Source organism: Trachemys scripta, chromosome 12 (assembly GCF_013100865.1).
Source record: "Trachemys scripta elegans isolate TJP31775 chromosome 12, CAS_Tse_1.0, whole genome shotgun sequence".
In the NCBI taxonomy this organism is placed as follows: Eukaryota; Metazoa; Chordata; order Testudines; family Emydidae; genus Trachemys; species Trachemys scripta.
The window spans coordinates 16440237-16459722 of NC_048309.1; the positions used below are offsets into that span (position 1 = coordinate 16440237).

Sequence of the window (19486 nt, forward strand, 5' to 3'; positions counted from 1 at the left end):
ATATGCACATGGTTCTTGGTCATTCCCCTGCTCTAACATCTGTTCTCTTTCCATGCACCAGTACAGCCTGACAGAACTGGAACCATGAAGAAAGTCTAAAGACAACCACTGTGCAGCTGCAGGAGAATTCATGGAAGGGTGACGCAGCAACTTAATGTGCCTCAATTTAGGTGTCCTTTCATCTGTTGTAATAGTGTGGAAAACAATGGCAAAGAGGGCCAAGAACAGGGATGCATGTAAAGATGTTGCTGGTTGTTTTCTCATCTCCACCGAAGAACCACTTGCTTCCTTTGCTTGGGCGGTTTTGCTAGATCCCGCTGCAAACCCAAGATAAAACTTTCTACAAATGGGCTTTGCCACTGGGGGAATTTTGCACGTGGGATTCCCTTGCTGTGTTGTCACTGACCTGAGGCATATGCTTAGTGGCACAGTTCACAGCTGCCAGGAAAACCAGCAGACCTTTGCTATGGCTAAGACACTTTATAAATCCTGAATTTTCTAGCTGGGTATTCAGCAACCACGTTATTACTGTAGTGGGTAGTGGCCTCTGGACTGGGGAGTGTACAAACTGTACACATAATGCAGCTGTACAAACACAAATAGTAAGAGATGGGCCCTGCCTAATGTGCTGACAATCTAAATATACAAAACTGACAAAAAGAAGTATACTATCCACTGATCAGATAGGGGACAGAGGCACAGAGATTCTGAAGTGGGGGGGATAGCTCAGTGGTTTGAGCATTAGCCTGCTAAACCCAGGGTTGTGAGTTCAATCCTTGAGGGGGCCACTTGGGGAATCTAGGGCAAAATCAGTACTTGGTCCTGCTAGTGAAGGCAGGGGGCTGGACTCGATGACCTTTCAAGGTCCCTTCCAGTTCTAGGAGATGGGATATCTCCATTAATTATTATTTATTAGGTGTGTGGCACAGGTAGGAATTGAATTGTGAAGAATTCTTCCATTGACCTAGCTTGGAGAGGTGGATTAACTACAGCAATGGGGGGGAAAACAAAACCCTTCCATTGCTGTAGCAAGTGTCTACAGTGCTACAGGAGCAGCAATGCCATAGTTGTACTGCTTTAGCATCTGTCGTGTAGACAAGCCCCATCTTCGGTACTCAGTTCTCAGTCCTCGCTATTATAGAATACTAACTCCCAGGCTGCCTTCCTTGGAGTCCCTCTTGCAATCTACCTCTCACTGAAGTTCCCTGCTTTTTCCCCCTATTCCTGGGCCCTACAGCGTTTTTCTTTGCCCTTTAACTGAGCACTGTCTCCCACAGCTTTCTGCCCTGAATCTCTTTCCTAGCAGACTCCCACTGCCTCTCCTCTCAGGGGACTCAGCAGCTTCTGGCAGACCCTGCTTCATGACCTCCCACAGGAGCCTGCCCTCCTTCCTGTATTTTCTCACTTCCTGACTTCTCTCTGGCCTTTTATGAGGCCCATGTCTGACCCCATTCATCCCATCCTCTCAGGCTGGGGGGCAGCAAATTATGGGAACAAGTGGAGCTGGCCCCATTTCTCCTTTAAAGGGGCCAGTCACCCTGTGACAGTATGGGATGAAGAAATCTGAAAGAGGTTGGCACTGTTCCATCATCTACCTTGAATAGCTTTCAGTTTGAAAACAAGTCAAGGAGAACATTAAAATGAAGTGTAATAGGATCTCCACTGTAGCAGCTCATTAGTGATACTAAGGCAATTGATGGTTTTTTTTTTTTTCTGTCTTGAAAAGATTCAGATACCATTACAGACAGCTGTGATCAAATGGACGGAGACCTGGGAACAGAGCCTCAGCTGGTGTCAATTTGTTAGAGCACCATCATGACAGAGGAATCCATTGAGAGAGCTCTGAGGACAACTTGCAGCAGCTGAGGATCTAGCCCTTGGCATCTTTTCTTGACATTGTCATTGTTAGACTGTGGCTCATATTACTTGACTATAGGAACAGTCAGGTCATTAAGCATCTACATTCTGTTGATGGGAGGAGCAGAACTGGAGTCTTTAGAAATTTGGCTAACAGTGTTTTGTTCACAAACAATGTGTTGCCTGATATATTGATTGTGTAAGCAGTGGTGTAGCCCTGTTGGTCCCAGGATATTAGTGAGACAAGGTGGGTGAGGTAATATCTTTTATTGGACCAACTTCTATTGGTAAGACAGACAAGCTTTCAAGCTGCCACAGACCTGTTCTTCAGGTGTAGGAAAGGAATTTAGCTGTGACACTGAGCCCCTTTCCTACACCTGAAGAACAGGTCTGTGGAAGCTCAAAAGCTTGTCTCTCACTTACAGAAGTTGGTCCAATAAGATAATCTCATCCACCTTGTCTTTCATTTGATTACTTATATTTATGGATTGATTGATTAGAAATACCACTTACACTCTAGCTTTGCAGGGGTCGGCCTTGTGACCAGATCCTGAAGTTTTAGTTATTACACGGGCTCTGCTGGGCACGAGAGAGGCAATTCTGCTTAGGAAACGGGTTCTGCCCTTGTAATATTTTTGTGAGCCCCGTTAACAAAAGCACAAACACGCCCATCCAGCAAAGTAGACAGAGATAATACAAAATAGTCAAAATATCCAGCATCTGAGCATCCGTATACTTGCCCACCCCTTGCAGAAAAACCTGAAGTGTTGGTTATTATCTTGATCATCCTCACCACCATCGTCCTCAGTCTGGTCGTTGTCCTGGCATCTCCCAAGTCATGCAGGCTGGGATACAGCTTCTGTAATGTTATGCTGACTCCCACTATGCCTAATGCATATTCAGTAGGGACTTCCGTCCCTTTCCCATATTTTGTATTTCCTCTCCTCATAATGTTGGTGCCCTTTTCCTGTAGGTGATGAGGCCTTTTACCTCCATGCTTATACATCAGTTACCCTGGCATCTGGTCATCGAATGTCTGCTGATTTCTCCCCCCAACTTAAAGTACCTAAAGATGGTATAAGCTGGCATCACGTCCTTGTTTGTTAGAGCATTCTGGCTAAACTGCTGACAAGTATATCTGGTGCTCTATGATTACTCCTGGTTAGCTGCTTATGCTAAGGCTTCTTGGGCTTTATGACTCGATTAGATACGCTTATTACCTTGCTAGCTTGACGCTTGTAGGCTCATTGTGTTACTGCCTGATGCCTTTCCTAGCAAGCACCTAGCTCCATAGGCCACCAATGGAATGTAAATATGAATAACTGCTGTCCTCTAGTGGTGATGGTTTGTCTTCTAAACCCGTGTTTAAACTATACAAAGGACTGCCACTGGTGCAGCCTTGGTTTTGAAAGAGGCTTGGTAGACAGGGAGGCAGAACACCTAGATGGCTGAATTTTAGGTCAAGCCAACACAGAAGAAGGTTAATGGGGCTATGATCTCGCCTTGGCAGACTAATTGCATTTCAAAAGCTGGCTTTTTCTAAACGTGTTACAAAACTGATCCGTGGAAAACCCCTGCCTTCCCCAGTGTTTTTCTTAACGTTTTATTGAAGTAGCAGCAGGGCAACAGGCCCTGCCTGCACTCACTAATTCAGTATGCTTGGCAACGGGTGCTATGGCCCCAGCGATCGCCTCAAAGCAGCCGAATGGTTCAGTTTAGGTGCAACACGGATTTGTGTTGTTGCTTTGGGCAGGGACTGTCTTTTTGTTTATGCAGCACCTGGTGCAGTGGGGTCCTGGGCCACGCCATGCCCGAGGCTCCTAGATGCCACTGCAGAATAAACAAACAATTGCACTATATCCTGGCTGGCTTAAAAGGCCACGTCACCAGCTACCTTCTTCTGTGAATGGGCTCGGTCAAAAGGAACATGGCCACAAACCAGTACAGAAAATAGGGAGAGCCCCCTCCTTGCTATAGGAAACGCTGCCGATGACTCTTCTCCTGGATGCTCAAGTTGTTGTCAGAAGTTTAAATCAGTCAGCATGCCTTTTATCAATGGGACTTCAGCCAGTTCCTTACCAACTTAAGTTCAATTAGTATAAAGTACTCTTAAATCAGTTTAAAGAACAGGAGCACTTGTGGCACCTTAGAGACTAACAAATTTATTAGAGCATAAGCTTTCGTGGGCTACTGCCCACCTCTTCGGATGCATACTAAATCAGTTTGTGTCCACACAATGGGGCCGCATTATGTGTGGGGTTTTTGTTTTAAACTAAACCAATTTTGAGTTAGACGGATGCAACTTGTGTGTCGATAGGCCTTAGTGGCTGGGTCTCTAAGAGGGCCAAATGCAAATTCTGGAACAATAAGTTCTATTTAGCTTTGGAACAGAGAGCAGTAATGCAAGTTTCCTCACCCAGTGACCTCTAGGCACTAGAGCAGGGGCTGGCAATAGGTAGTCAATGGCCCAAATCTGGACTGCCAGATGCTTTTGAATGGACCCCAAAATCTTTTTATTTTTATTATTTTATTAAATGAATTATTTTTATTTATTTTTAATTATTTTCTCCTGTGTCTGGACCTTGACTCTATCTTGACCAAGAAATTTGGATCCTGACAAAAAATGATAATCTACCCTCTAGAGCAAGGGTAGGCAACGTGCTAATTCAGTCATGGTCTACTGCTGGAAAGGGTGTGTATCAGCCCACTAAGAATTGTCTGGAGCTCACCAGCTCATGTCACATTCAATATCAAACCACTGTGAGATGAGGAGTCTAAAAGGATTTGAACCTGTGACTTCAAGACAAAAGGCTTTATTTCTAACTAAGCCCTCACCCGAGCCATCTCAGTTTTTTATAGCTTTTCCCAACAACACTTATTTTAAACTTCATGTACAGTTCCAGGACTTAACTAATACAACAAGACTGGATTTCAAGATATTTTAAAGTAAACAAGGAAGGAAGGGAGAACTGTAGAATACATGATACTGACCACCCACCCCCATCAACCCCAGGTAAAACTAGATTTAACTTTTGAGCTCAGAGCTAGCAGGGTCATACAACATAGCAGCCCCAATCCAATACACCACATATTTCACGTCTGCATGGGGGAAATGGGCAGCATGTGGGGTGAGGGCCACCATGCACATCTGGAAAGTATTGACAGAACAATCCGGCCTGGTAGAGAAGTGGACTATTTGGTCTTTTCTATCTCTGATTTCTACCAGCATGGCACAAACTGCAGCTACGCCACACTACTTCAGTTGTATTTAGCACTCGGACACTAGAAGAGTGAACCCCACAGAAACAGCAATAAATCATGAATAGTATGAAGCAGAATTACATCACATTACACATCCTGTAGTATTGGAATAAGACACATTACTGCAGTTTTCTGGTTATAACTTTTATTTCAAAATAAATAAATGTCCTATTCAGTTTACAACTCCATGAAGTTTATATTGCTCAGACAAATATGTCTGTTTGGATTCTGTACACCCCTTATAAATAACACAAATTTACTAAAAAATTCATTGCAATAAGAACCATTTCTCAAAGGCAGGAATCTGATAAAGACTGAAACAGAGACCCCAGTTACAATCATAAGGCAATTTTCAAAAGCTATCTCTGCCCAGATTCTCAGAATTGTGGGTTTAATTTGCACATAAGTAGACCATGATTATGCATGCAAATAAAGTAATTTAAAATCACTTTGGTACAAACATCTATACAGTGTTAACAAGTGCCTGACTATCAGCTTCCTTCACCAGTCCTGCATTTCTCCACTATCAACTTGAGCAGAAACTGAAATGTATGTTTTCATACATGTCATTTGAGTAAAAGGCCTGAATAATTTGCTGGGAATACAATTGTCACAGCTGGATTTTAAACTGTGTTTTAGATATGGAATGTATTTACTGTGACATTCATTGAAATTCAGGATTTGGAGAAAATGACCATCAATATAACTTCTGTTTGGATGCAACACCAATTACTTAAAGCTGTATTAAAAAGTGCTGGAGAAACTTGTTTGCACAGCCCAGATTCCATTTGTCCTTCAAAGTATATACAACATTGGAGGTGTTCATTTTTCACTGCAAAGTGGGGCGGGGGGGGGGGGGGGGGAAGGAAAGTGGGGAAAAAAACCCGAAAAATTGTATAGTGTGTTGCTCAACAGCTGAAAGATCAATTTTTACATGTTGCACAGCAGAACTGGCTATTGTTGCAAAAATACAATCAAAAGCAGAACTTCTGGGTCATGCAATAAAATGACATGAGGGGAAGGGGTAGTTATTTCCCCTGTTCCATTAGTGTCAAAGTTTAAATACAATAATTATGGTGTGAACCTTGCCCCATCCCAACTCCTCTGGATCTCTCCAGAGCGTTACAGAGCCAAATAATTAAAATCTGTGTATTCAGATTTGTGTGGATCCTCAACCAGATGAACATGGCTTTAGACATGAGTTCCCATTTATTCTAAAGGGCTTCAAAACTTCCTGTCAGGGTGGTTAAGCACTGGAATAAATTACCTCGGGAGGTTGTGGAATCTCTGTCATACGAGATTTTTAAGAGCAGGTTAGACAAACACTTGTCAGGGATGGTCTAGATAATAACTGGTCCTGCCTTGAGTACAGGGGACCGGACTAGAAGACCTCTTGAGGTCCCTTCTAGTCCTATGATTCTATGTGTACTCCAATAGAAGAATGTCTCTCTCAATTTCCATTAAACTAGAAAGTAAATTCTTAAATGTGATAAGCTACTCATTTCAAAGCCGGGGTTGTATATAGTTATAGCCTCATTCACGTGATTACACACTGCAGCATGAACCCTGATACAGCAGTGCTATTCACATAGACTATCTTAAATCACTGCAGCCTTTCAAGATCCATTTTTTTAAAAACAGTTTGTGGGCTATTTAATACCCAGGTGTGCACAAGTGCATGGAAACATGGTGTAGTGGAACCCCTAGAATTTGTACAGGACGTCTCTAGAAACAGTTTCAAATGACACATAACAGAAAGGAACCAAATGCCCCTTTGGATTTATTGGTGATACATTACAAAATGGGTGAAGAGAGTGTAGGATCATGCTTCAGTTTTGAGCATCTCTTGGTGAGCATATAACTGTACATTTTTCATATACACTAGCTGCTGAGCATAGATAAAACAGGCAGCCTGTGATTCCAACCCAGTAAAAAGTTATTTATCTGTAGGCTTCATTCAGCTCACTCTAGTATATTGCTTTACCAAGCACTACAGAGGCTAGGGTTGGCAGGGGCTGCGAAAGTATTTGTATGACCAGGTTTCCTTCTGTGCTTATGCTTTACAGCAAAGCTCTGACTACGAAATCTCAGAGTCGTGCAAATAACCTTCCTTTGCCAGCTCCCTCCCCACTCCATTTGATTTTCAAGACTAACCAACTGTTTTCTCAGTTGTCCACCCTGTCCATCAGTGATCTCTGTGAAAAATATTAACCCTTGAAAACTGATCACTGAGCTTAACTTCTACTAAAAACTGTTAAATAGAAGCAACAAGGGCAGCTTCACCTCCAAGAAAGCTGACTTGCAATGTGCGTTGCTCACCTTCAAAGAAACTCTACGGCTAAAATAGTGCAACTCACGCTAGCCATTTCCTTTAGCAGTTCGAGTGGAAGCTCTGAGCAATGGGAAATGTTTGACGCTGAAATACAGCCAAGCCAAAATGTTCATCGTGCCTCTTTGAATAAAATGCATGGCAGTGATAAGGTAAATTGTTGTTCATTCGAGCTGGAACTGTGACAATCAGTTCATCTCCAAGGTAACGGAGACACCAAATCTATCCAGAAATGTTATATTAATTTACAGGCTTTTGCATTGATTTTCCCAATATTGCACAACCACCCTAGTCCCTTCCAACTATAACTCAAGATCTTGCTATTGATCTTCCCAGCCCGATTGGGCCTGTCTACTTCAGACACCGACCTACTATGATGACAGGAGCTGTAGAATTGCTGAGAGATAGTATAAAAGGTCTTTTGCTAATGCTACCTGGATCAGAATGTCTAGGGCCCAGTGGCAGGGTGCTGTCAGCGGACAGCTGTTTTGCTCTGGAATCTGCTTTCTACAGTGGTCAAATTCAATGGAGTTATGCCAGTGTAACTGACAGGGAAATCTGGCCATAGGTTGACTTGGGATGTTGCAGGGGGGAGGTGGACAGGGGATATCACTGTCAACAGTTTAGAATTTTTCGTAAAAGCTGTACGTTTGTGTGTCTTCGGTATGGTGGAGAGGGTTTTTTTTTACAGCAATGGCAGTCTCAATGTCTTTATGTTGCTAGAATGTAATTTCTGGTGGTACATGGAGGAGAAGCAAATCCTAGCTTTTGGCTCAAACTTTTCTGTTGATGCTACAGAATCCTTTATCTATGGACCATGAAACAGGCTGTTCAGAGAGACATGCCCAATTGTAAAGAAAAGCTGTTAGCTGAGAATTGTTAGCCTGCTTGTGTCAACTTGGCAAGAATGATACTCCCTACATTCAGACACCTGCCCTCATGTACCACCCTTTTAGCAAACACGTTTATAACCCTGATCTTATTCCAAGACCTATTGCTCATATTTGTGATAGGAGGACTCAGACTAAATTGGATTGAGCGATAGAAGTAGTCAGAAGTAAGGTCAGCAAGTGGCACAAGAACTAACTAGACAAACGCACACGAGGATGATTGGAGAAAGCGAGCAAACACTGGATTTGAGGCAGATCTTAACAGTGCTCTCAAAAGGTGAGAGGACATTCTCTTCATCATTGCACCTTGACAGTCTCCATTTAAACATGATTTCTGCTCCCTTTTCAAATGAAAGCTACTCAAAGTTGAGATCCCAGCAGAATGATGGGGTTGCAGTTGTGGTATCGGACTGGGAATTGGATTCAATTCACTACTCTGCCACAGCCATTGTGTGGCACCCTGTGCAAGCCACTGATCTCTCTGTAATTCGGTTCCCTCTGTGAAAAGGGAGTAATAATACAGGCCTTCCTCACAGAAGTGTTGTAAAGATAAATCTGTTCATGTTTGAGCTGCCCACAATAGAGTGATCAATGCCACAGAAAAGCCAACACATTTATAAATGAACCTACAAATCAGTCATCACCATAAAGTGTCAGAACTGGGTTCTTCCCTGTCTTGTCTTGTGGTCAGAGAAAAACCCAGTTACTGCAAGAAGCAAGACTAAAACATGATGTTCAGAATGGTTCACACAAAGCCTGCCTCAGTGTCTCTGAAGCTCTCAAATATTACCCGAAGTGGCACCTCAGTTCTATAGTCCTGCAAATGGACAAAGAGCTGGGCAGTGGTGGGTCATGGCTGACAAACAGATCTCTGAAATGATTACAATCCTAAAGCACAAATGAAGAAAAATCAGAATAAGCTAACGAAACTGAGGCACACAAAGGCTAACTGGCTTGCCTGAGAGTCACACAGTGAGTCTGCAGCAAAGCTAGACTAGAACCCAGGAGTCCTGACTCCCCAGTGATGTGCCTTAACCACAAACCCATCCTTTCCTCTCAGATGCAAGTCTTTGATAAATCCACTAAATAGGATCTCATTGTTAAAGCTTTTGCACCATTGCTTTTTACATTTAAATAAAGTAAATATGCCTTGAAATTAGGAGTTTCAGGCTGCTTTCGTTAATTCAGAAAATATCAGTTCATTGCATCCATTTAATGTGTATTAAATTATTCGCAGCAAATGTTTCCTAATTTAGATCCAACTGTATTTTCAAAAATTACCAGCAGAGGGCAGGAAATGATCAATTTATCATGATCTCTAACTTCCACAAAAGTCCAATATATTAGCATAGAACATTCATTCATTTTATAGATTGCCTTGTCTTTCAGTGAAATAACTAGCTAACTGAGAACAGTGGCTCTAATCTTCGGCTGTTTTATGTTGCATCACCATTACAAAGTGGCTCTAAACCCATCCTAATGGCCACAGGGCAATCAGGGGACTTCAGTGGTGCAAGAGGCAACATAGCAGCTCACGTGCCAATCCTTCTCTCCACAGCTAACCTGTGGAATGTCTACAGAACAAGAGGTATGGCCAAGACTTCCCTAAACCTTGGCAGTCCCTGGGTGCCATAACAGTCCCTTGGGGCTCTTGGCAGCCAGCGTATCTTAAAGCTGCCTTCAGGGTGCCCTAAGTTATGTCTGGCACAAAGGGAGCACAGAGTGACTTAAAACTGTCTTTGCAGCTCTCCTGCTCCATCTGGAGGTGCACAATGCACTATGCAGGCGTAGCCAAGAATTGGTACCATTGTGTTCTACACCACACAATTCTTAGGAACAGGTAAATCAGGACAATAGCTGCTATTTATTACTAGAAAGCTGAAATGATTGACATCTCAAGGATGCAAAAATACCTCCAAGAACTGACAATTAACCTCAATTATTTAGTTACCATAGTGCATCAAAACAACAGAAACTGCTGTCTAACACGCAGCCCATTGTTTGAACGGGGAAAGCTGGGTCTCACCTGTCTTTAAAAAAAAAACCAACACCACAATTTCTACCATTCTCCTGTAAGCCAAGAGCATATGCATCTGGCAAAGCGATCCTCATATACTCAGCAACCTCAAAAGGTTCCTAGCCCCCACAGCTTAAACTATTCTTCGTGAGCAAGTGTGACATCCCATAAAAAACCATACAAACGGGCGCGTACTCTGGATGGGCACCTGAGGAAATAGCTGTATTATAAAGTGGAATTTACATTTTTCTCGCTCTCTATCACACACCCCTACCTTATAGTACTGCAGCTAGCATTTGCACATCCTAAAAAATGTTTTCAAGCATATACCCCTAACTCTGAACTAGGAACAAAGATCTAATATTAGAGTTTCCTTCAGCCTGGTTAGTATGATTCTTTACAGATCTGTTCTCCTCCCAAACAACAAGCAAGATGTGATTCTTCAGTACTCAACACTGGAAATAATCTGAGTTCATTCCCCTTCATGCTCACATTACGCAGCATGTTCCAGTTCTATAAAGCATGAAGCCAAATTCTGTTCACGTACAAGGGTAGGAAATAAAGTGCATGTCATGGTTGATTAGCAGAGAGAGGTTTCTTGATTTGTTACCCCCAAAAAAGTGTTCTTTCCTAGTAAGATTAATTAGTTTTCAAGTGAAAATGCAGAATTGAGTCTGAAATTAAAGTGAGGAGGGCTGGACTATACAATCAACCTTTTAATGGCAGCATCATGCAAATCACACATTGTCTCCCTCATTGGTGAGAGCACATTCTCTAACAGTTCTGCTTCTGCATGGGGCATAGCTTTAGGAGGCCCACATATTTAGTAATGCTCTGCTTCAAAGCTAAATTCATCAGATATCAATGCCGAACTTTAGCATGTCTAATTTACAGCTGTTGGAAAGCTGCCAGCTTCGAGTGCGGCCACTAGACTTGTTTCAAAGTGGGTATGTAGAAAAGGGAACCAAAACTTTAATTCACTTCCCTATTCACCTTAATCTGTATTGATTTAGGGGATGCAGATACCACTAATGGTGGCTCGAAAGTACAGAATGCTCACCAGAGAGATTAGCCAGAAACAGCTGCACTTTTTTTTCTTAAACATCAGGACTAGCTTTCAAACACACACACATATGAAAAACTGGTAAGTCAATCCATATTTAGGATTTTGAGCATTTATGCTTTTTGAACACATTCCTGAAGTGTCCTTTATTTGTCCAGAAAAAATACAATAGATCCATGATTGAAAATGCTCAGTAAAGTTTTTTTTTTTTTTAAAGCATGTGCAAATGACCAACTAGGCAATAAAAATTTGTATTTACTGTAGCTGAAACACAGTAATGTGCACCATGAAACAGTGCACACTTGTGTGTGTGCAGTTCTGAACAAATGGTCCATTGCATGTGGGAAAAGCAAAACAGTGCTGATCATTTTTACACACTACTATGACCATAAAAAAATTAAAGTAGCAGGACAACTTAATGGACTGCTAAATGTCTGGCATTTCCCAACAGAGGATGCTGCAGCAATCTTCCACCGCTGGGTTAGGTTTTCTGGGGGCTTTTTCTGTGTTTCCAAAAAAACTATATGGAAAAGCCTGCTACTGATGCCCCTAGAATTTAAAAACCTCCCTACATTCCTCATGAACCCTCAGGCGTGTTAGGGATATTTTAGGAATTTAGGCAAAGCAAAAACGGCTGCTTCCTGAGATTCAAAGCCTGTAGCTAGAAGCAACCTTTTTTATTATAATTTTTGTTAAAAAAGTGTAACTATTTATAAGTTACAGGAGTGTGTGTGTGTGTGGTGGGGGGATAAGTAAAAAAATTTATGGATTTCAAATCCAGTTCTACGCTTTCTCATTTAAAAACACACTTTAGGCAATGTCAAGTACTGTGGATTAAGTCATTTCAACATTAAAAAAACAACAATGGCAGACACACAGAGTATTTAAAAGATTCTGGTGCTTTTGTCCATGCACAACATCTGCTTCTTGTCTGGGGGCTCACTATGCATTCTGGATCCATAATATGCAAATTACAGTTTTGGTCCAGACAAAGATTCAATTATTCTGATTGGCACAAATTCACAGTATAAACCATCATGACTCCCCAAGATATGAATGAGTATTAAAGTATACAATAAAGTGCAACTCATTCTGTTTTGTGGAGCCGTATTATGGAACCTGTATTGTAACATGCATTTACAGCTTACATCAGAATGGACGACACTCTTCTTCAAGGTTATTTCAATGCAGTTTTGAATGGGCTAAGTGAAACTTACAAGTGCTGTGATATTCAGAATTAAAAGGTACAGCTCTATCCTCCGCCCACATTCTGCTTTTGTGTTACTGTAGGGGGGGTCCTGCAGCGACCGGTCTTATGAAGTACAGTGTATATGGTTCTGTGAAACCTAAGTACAACAGCACATGGTGGGACCTGCAGTGGGAAGTCTTCATTCTTAATACCCCTGGGCTTTTGTACAGTCAGAATCTTTTGTTACTTAAATCTAGTTTTTGGTGCTCTATGATAAACTCGTTACAATCCTCCTCCTCTAGCCTGCTATAGCAGCTCCTGTTCATCATCTTCAGACCCTGAGGGTCCTTGTCGCACCTCTTCATACCATTTGTTGGTGAGACTTTTCATCTGTATGCGTCCATGATGTAGGTCCTAAGGCAAAAGGAAATCAAAATTGCTGTTTAGATACAGCACTGTGTGAGTGAGAGTGACGATTTACTATATCTTCATTAAATACCCTTCATTCCTATCGCTCCTGTCCCTAAGCGTAGACACAGTTATGCTCACAGTGGAAAATAAACATCAACGTACAATCCGTCAGTGCTTATTTTCAGCAACGATTATTTCTGATGGCAGACTTTTCCCCACCGTGTTCTCCAGAGGCCCACAGAGCTGAGCTGTCAGCAGTAATGTCTTCTGGGTGGCCTGGCTCTGAATCGCCTTTCTTTGTATGTACGTCAGGTTGAAGCAGGAAGCTTGTAGTCAGCTTCAGTGGCTCATTCCATCTTCCCAGGCCTTGGATGCTGCTCTGTTCTCCCGGCAGCCTATATTCTGGCTCCCTGGCACAAGGTGGACTCTAGCTCTGGTTTCCCAACCCCCGCACTGCCTGGTTCTATGGAACAGTGCAGGGAGCATGCCCTGGAATCTAATTAATTTTCTCTTGCAGGGAAAGGCGCAGAGCAAGAAGTAGCCTGAAAGCAGGTTTACCAGGGCCCAGAGACAAAATAAAACATGCCCGGTGCAGCAAAACGGTGAATTCTGCAACAAAAAATGCTGAATTCCACAGCATGTGGGGAAAAATGCCCAATCTGTGGCCGCAGAATCCCAGAGTCTACGGGGCTCAGAGTGAGAAGAGTAGAGCAGTTCACACCTCTGTCATAATTTGTAGAGAGCCTGAAGCAGAGGCATCAGGTTGCTTTCGAGTCACAGTTTCAAAGTTCTCTTCACAAGGAGAAGGAGCAGAAACTTTTTAAGTGAGAGCTGCAATTCCAGTGCACAACTCTGTGACAAGGGGTGAATTCTACAGCAAAATCCCACAGCTCCAATATACACGGGGTCCTGGGTATAACCAGTACTGCACCTGCTTGTGCCATAGGGTTTTTAAAAAGCATGCATGTGTGTGGGCAACATTTTACACTAACATTTTAGCTTTGCCAGGTCTGATGCTTCCATTTTTAGGCACAAAAGTCTACTAAGCCTAAGTTTAGTAACCAAACTGTTGATATAGGTATCTTAGTCTGTAACATTAAAGAAGAGTTTAATAAAAGCTCACACTTCTGTACATTTATTACAAACTTTGGAAGCCATGAAAAGTGATAACTTAAATCAAATTAGCATTTTACAAGGCAGTCAACTCTCAATAAACAAGTAAGACTGGTCACCTCACTATGCCCAACTCAGAAGTTGCAAGCCTTTGAATGGAATTCCACAAAATACTATGCCAACACTTACCACAGAACAACAAAACAAGCAGAACCCACCTCCTGTGTGAGCCGCCTTGTGAAGAACGGATTCAAATACCTGGCATCAAGCCACATAAAGCCTTTGAGATCCTGGCGCTTTATGTAGTGGGCTTCATACTCTTCCTCTGTGAGTTCTGATAAATGTTCAGATTCAATGGTATTACCCTAAAAAGATCAGACATTTTGGAATAACCTTATAAATCTGACCACTGCACCTTTTGCTTTTGTTTTGAACTTGTTCCTTTAAACAACTTTCACCTGCCTCTCATGATTGAGGTGCCAGTGGCCTCCCTCAGCAACACGGGACTAGCTATTATCGATTTGTATATGACTTAGTCCATCCTGAATCTTGCCTGTGTTTCCATGGGGGTTACTTTATTTTGTGCTGATCTATTTGTAATTAGATTGGGTTATAGTCATTACTTTAGATCCCTACATTTTCAATAGAGTTACTCACATAAATGTTGGTTTAGTAATGCTTTTACAATATTTTAAAATGACAAGCAGGGCTTGCTCAGCTGGTGCTTGGGGCGGCAGATTGTTCGAGGCGGCCTTCTGCCCAATGCTAGGGCGGCACGGCCGCTTTTTTTTTTTGTTCCGCTCCGGCCGCCCTGTAGGGGGCAGCGGCGCCGAGAACCAGAGGCAGTCCTCTTCCTTCCCTCCCCGCCGACCGGAGCAGAGCCCTCGCGGCAGGCGGAAGCACATCGGGAGGGGCCGCGTGGCAGCGCCCCTGCTGTAGCCCTGGCCACCCCCTTCTCTTTCTCTCCCGCCCGCTCCTTCTCTCTCCCCTCCCCCAAGCCAGTCCCCCTGCACCTGTGCTCCGGCCGCACCGCTTGGGGCGGCCAAAAAGCCAGAGCCGGCCCTGATGACAAGGTTTTATCCCTTAGTGTATTTTCATAAGAACAGCCACACTGGGTCAGACCAATGGTCCATCTAGCTCAATATCCTGTCTTCTGACAGTGGCAAATGCTAGATACTTCACAGGGAATGGCCAGAACAGGGCAATTGTCGAGTGATTCATCCCCTGTTGTCCAGTCCCAGCTTCTGGCAGTCAGAGGTTTAGTGACACAGAGTATGGGGCTGCATCCCTTGCTATCTTGGCTAATAGCCATTGATGGACCAATCCTCCATGAACTTATCTAGTTCTTTTTTTAACCCAATTATATTTTGGCCTTCACAACATAACTTGGTAACAAGTTCCACAGGTTGACTCTGCATTGTGTGAAGAGGTTCATCCTTAAGTGTTTTTGTTTTTAAACCAGCTGCCTATTAATGTAATTGGGTGATCCCTGGCTCCCGTGTTATGTGAAGGGGTAAATAACACTTCCTTATTCACTTTCTTCACACCACTCATGATCTAACAGACCTCTATTGTATCTCCCTTTAGTCGTCTCTTTTCCAAGTTAAACAGTCCCAGACTTTTTAATCTATCCTCAGATAGAAGCAGTTTCATATCCCTAAGCATTTTTGCTGCCCCTCTGTGTACCTTTTCCAATTCTAATATATCTTTTTTGAGATGGCTGACCAGAACTGCATGTAGTATTCAAGGTGTGGGCATACCATGGATTTATATAGTGACATTATGGTATTTTCTATCTTATCTATCCCTTTCCTAATGGTTCCTAACGTTCTGTTAGCTTTTTTGACTGCCACTACACATTGAGCAGATGTTTTCAGAGACCTATCCACAATGACTCCAAGATCTCTTTCTTGAGTAGTAACAGCTAATGTAGAGATCATCATTTGGTGTGTACAGTTGGGATTATGTTTTCCGATGTGCACTGTTTTGCACTTATCAACATGGAATTTCATCTGGACCAACTTCTGTTGGTGAGAGAGACAAGCTTTCCCTCAGGTTTTTTTTTTATATATATAGTGGCATTATGGTCACTATAATAGTGACCTAAAGAGCTCTCTGTGGCTCGAAAGCTTGTCTCTCTCACCAACAGAAGTTGGTTCAATAAAAGATATTACCTCACCCACTTTGTCTCTCTAATATCCTGGGACTGACAGGGGTAGAATTACTAGAACCCTTTGTAACTTTTCACAGTCAGCTTTGGACTTAACTATCTTGACCACAAGTTGAAAACCAACAATAAAGAGAATCCCCTAAACAAGGGGTTCCCAAACTTGGCTCGCAGCTTGTTCAGGGTAAGCCCCTGGCGGGCAATGAGGTGCTTTGTTTACCTGAGCGTCCACAGGTACGGCCGCTCGCAGCTCCCAGTGGCTGCGGTTCGCCGTTCCCAACCAATGGGAGCTGCAGGAAGCGGCGCGGGCTGGGCCACCACTTCCCACAGTTCCCATTGGTCGGGAATGGCGAACCGCGGCCACTGGGAGCTGCGAGCGGCCGTACCTGCAGACGCTCAGGTAAACAAAGTGTCTCGTGGCCTGCTAGGGACTTACCCTGAACAAGCCGCAAACTAAGTTTGGGAACCCCTGCCCTAAACAAATTCTCCCCTAAAGGATGTCTCTGTCTGAACTGTGTGCCCCTCCACACTGTCTTAGCCCTTAATTTAAAAACTCCTTTCTTTGCTTTCATCTCTTTTTCCAACAGAAAGTACCACTTTATATTTATTATGCATTGATCTTTTTTGAAAATTAAAGAAAAGTATCAATGATCATTCATTTAAAAAAATTAAGAATAAAAGGAACAAACCATCTTTTCAGTCTTGCTGAGGTTAATATCCTTCTTGTTCCTTCTTCGCGCTTTAGAATCCTCAATATCAATCAGTCTGATAAGGGGCATGGTTCCTCCACCCAACAATAAAATTGTGAATAGCACAATAATGATAGTTGTGGTCCCAATGAGCTGCCGCTTTTCTATTGGCTCCAAGCCCAAATGGAGGCTCAGGGCATATGGAATTGCCCCACGTAAACCTGATCAGAGAGGATTATAAACCAAGAATAAAAACTACATCAACAGCAAGATTTGGCCTCTGTATCCTTATAAATGAACATGATGTTCAACCTATTAGAAGTCTCTTCTTCTAAACCTATTTCATGTTTTAAGGCTATCTAGGTTCGTATGCTGTGCCCATCACCCTAGCATTTGATTGCCTATCTGAATTTCTAAACAAATCAGATCTCTACAGCTTTTGAATGCAAATCTGTCAAGCTATTAGGTCCCTAAAATCAGGCTATTTTAAAGGCAGTCTTTGTACACTTTCCCGGACTGGGCTCTTTACTGCCTGGCTCACCTGCATAGGGAAAACATAGCATTGCTGCTGCATGTAGATTTGAGAAGGACACAAATGCCTATTTAGCATTTGCACCATAGACAGAGGCACAATATTATGCAGAGCAGCACCTACTATTGATACACTATGCTATAAACTCCAAGCTTAGACTTACCACTAAACCACATGATGAACATCATTTTGGGGGTGATTTTATGATCACGAAAGAAGTTGAGCAGGTAAGAGAGAGGAAAAATATTCACTGCTCTGCCAAACAGGACAAGTACCTGTTAACAGCAACAAATTAGATAACGAGTTAAAGGCTATTTAATGCATTAGATCCATTCTCTATAGAGCAGTATAAATTGTAACCAGTTTGTGAATAGTTAAGGTAATGTATTACTCTCAACATACATGCCTCATAACTAGCTATACTGGTAATCCAACTTAAAGCAATTGCTCAGCATAGGTCAATGTGGAGCTTACATTTTCAAACACCGAGTCACTGGAACTAAAACTCATTACAGAGAGACTATAGAAATAATTGAAAAAGTTACCAGATGCTGTTTTACAAATGACAAGTGAATTGAAAGCCAAGAGGGCATTCCAAAAAACCCAGGGATTCATTTGAGTGCAGGTTGAGTGCCTCTGATAGCCCCCCAAAAGCAGTCCAGCTCCTTTAATCATTTGTGGAGCAGCTGAAAGGCAAGCAGAAATTTCTGCTGCCTCCCCATAGGCCAGTGCCTCAGAGAAACGGGCGGAAAGCCAAACAGCTGGTTATAATTCAGTCCCTCAGCACTTCCCAGAAATCATTATAAAAGAACATACCCAATATATGCAAATAGAATTATGAGAACTGAGGATAATTTTCTTCTACACAATGAATGTCAACACATGTAAAGGAAAATTCCGCTTAATAAGGTGGAGTTCCGGTAATGCTGCTCATGAAAGAACACCGCAACAAACATGCCTTGACAAGATAAATATCCTAGAGCTAGAACGTGTGGGAGTTCCTAGGGCTGGCAACCAGCCATAATTACTGCCTTTGCCTTTGGGCTGTGAAGGCAGTCTCCAACGAGAATGAAATGCCACTCTGCTTGTGAGAAGAGGAAGTTAAATGTAATGTATTGAGAGCAGCCTCTCAGCTCCCACAGATGAGACCAACACCTCAACGTCTCTCATGGCAGAACAAGGGCGCTTCTGAAGTATACACGCAAATGTGGTAGCATCTGGTGCTACCCTCTAGGCCAGCCCCACTGTGGATTAATATTTTGTTCTTTTCCCTCTGTGAAAGGGGAGCATGTTATGCATTTGTAAACTGATATTATGATAATAGTAACAGGCACGTTATCCTCGTGTGAGGCATAATCTAAAGTATCATTTATTTCTTTTACTTTATAATTAAAATATGTAAAAAATTCAGGAACTTAAAATGTTACGTAGAGAAGAAGTGCTCCCCTCATAATCTTTCCACCCTTTGGGACTTCTGAAAAGGTGCTATTTTAATAAATCTGACTGAAAGTCAGACTCAAGCAGGGATTCCTCAGGTCTTTTCAAATAATCTCATACACACAAGCTGCACTAGCTACACTAGAATTCCTTAAAATATGCTCTTAGAAATCCATGCCAAAGTCGTGTGGACAATCAGAAGAAATAGTTAATTTCATTTCACTGCTGGGGATTCTGGGTGCATGATGTACAATATATAAATAGCCTGAGAATATTTTATGAAAATAAACATAGGAGGTTTTGTAAAAACATAACTCTTGAGCCCTATAGACCATGAAAAATACTGTAATTTTTTTTTTTTTTACAACTACTGTAAAAGGTTTTAAAAGCTTTCAGAGGAAAGTAAATACTTACTATGCACCAGATGACAAAGGACATTTCAAACTTGTGAGGAAAACTAAAAATGGACAGACCAAGAAATGCAAAAACACAGGTTTCTGAAAAAGAGATCAAACTTAGTTATTCAAATAA

At 42.3% G+C, this 19486-nt stretch overlaps 1 protein-coding gene across 2 annotated transcripts in view; it reads right to left on the reverse strand.

Annotated features, from left to right (window-relative positions):
• Positions 1-11057: 11057 nt before the first annotated feature.
• SLC9A8 (solute carrier family 9 member A8) overlaps positions 11058-19486 on the reverse strand; it is a 44967-nt gene continuing 36538 nt past the window's right edge. The window contains exons 12-16 of one of the 2 annotated variants that reach the window (XM_034787040.1): positions 19370-19452; positions 17682-17793; positions 16987-17207; positions 14349-14495; positions 11058-13020 (exon numbers count right to left, since the gene is read on the reverse strand). In XM_034787040.1, the coding sequence (XP_034642931.1) occupies positions 12913-13020; positions 14349-14495; positions 16987-17207; positions 17682-17793; positions 19370-19452 (671 nt within the window). In that variant the 3' untranslated portion in view covers positions 11058-12912. Of the gene's footprint in view, positions 13021-14348; positions 14496-16986; positions 17208-17681; positions 17794-19369; positions 19453-19486 lie in introns of those variants that run through there. The other variant, XM_034787042.1, reaches the window with a different exon arrangement.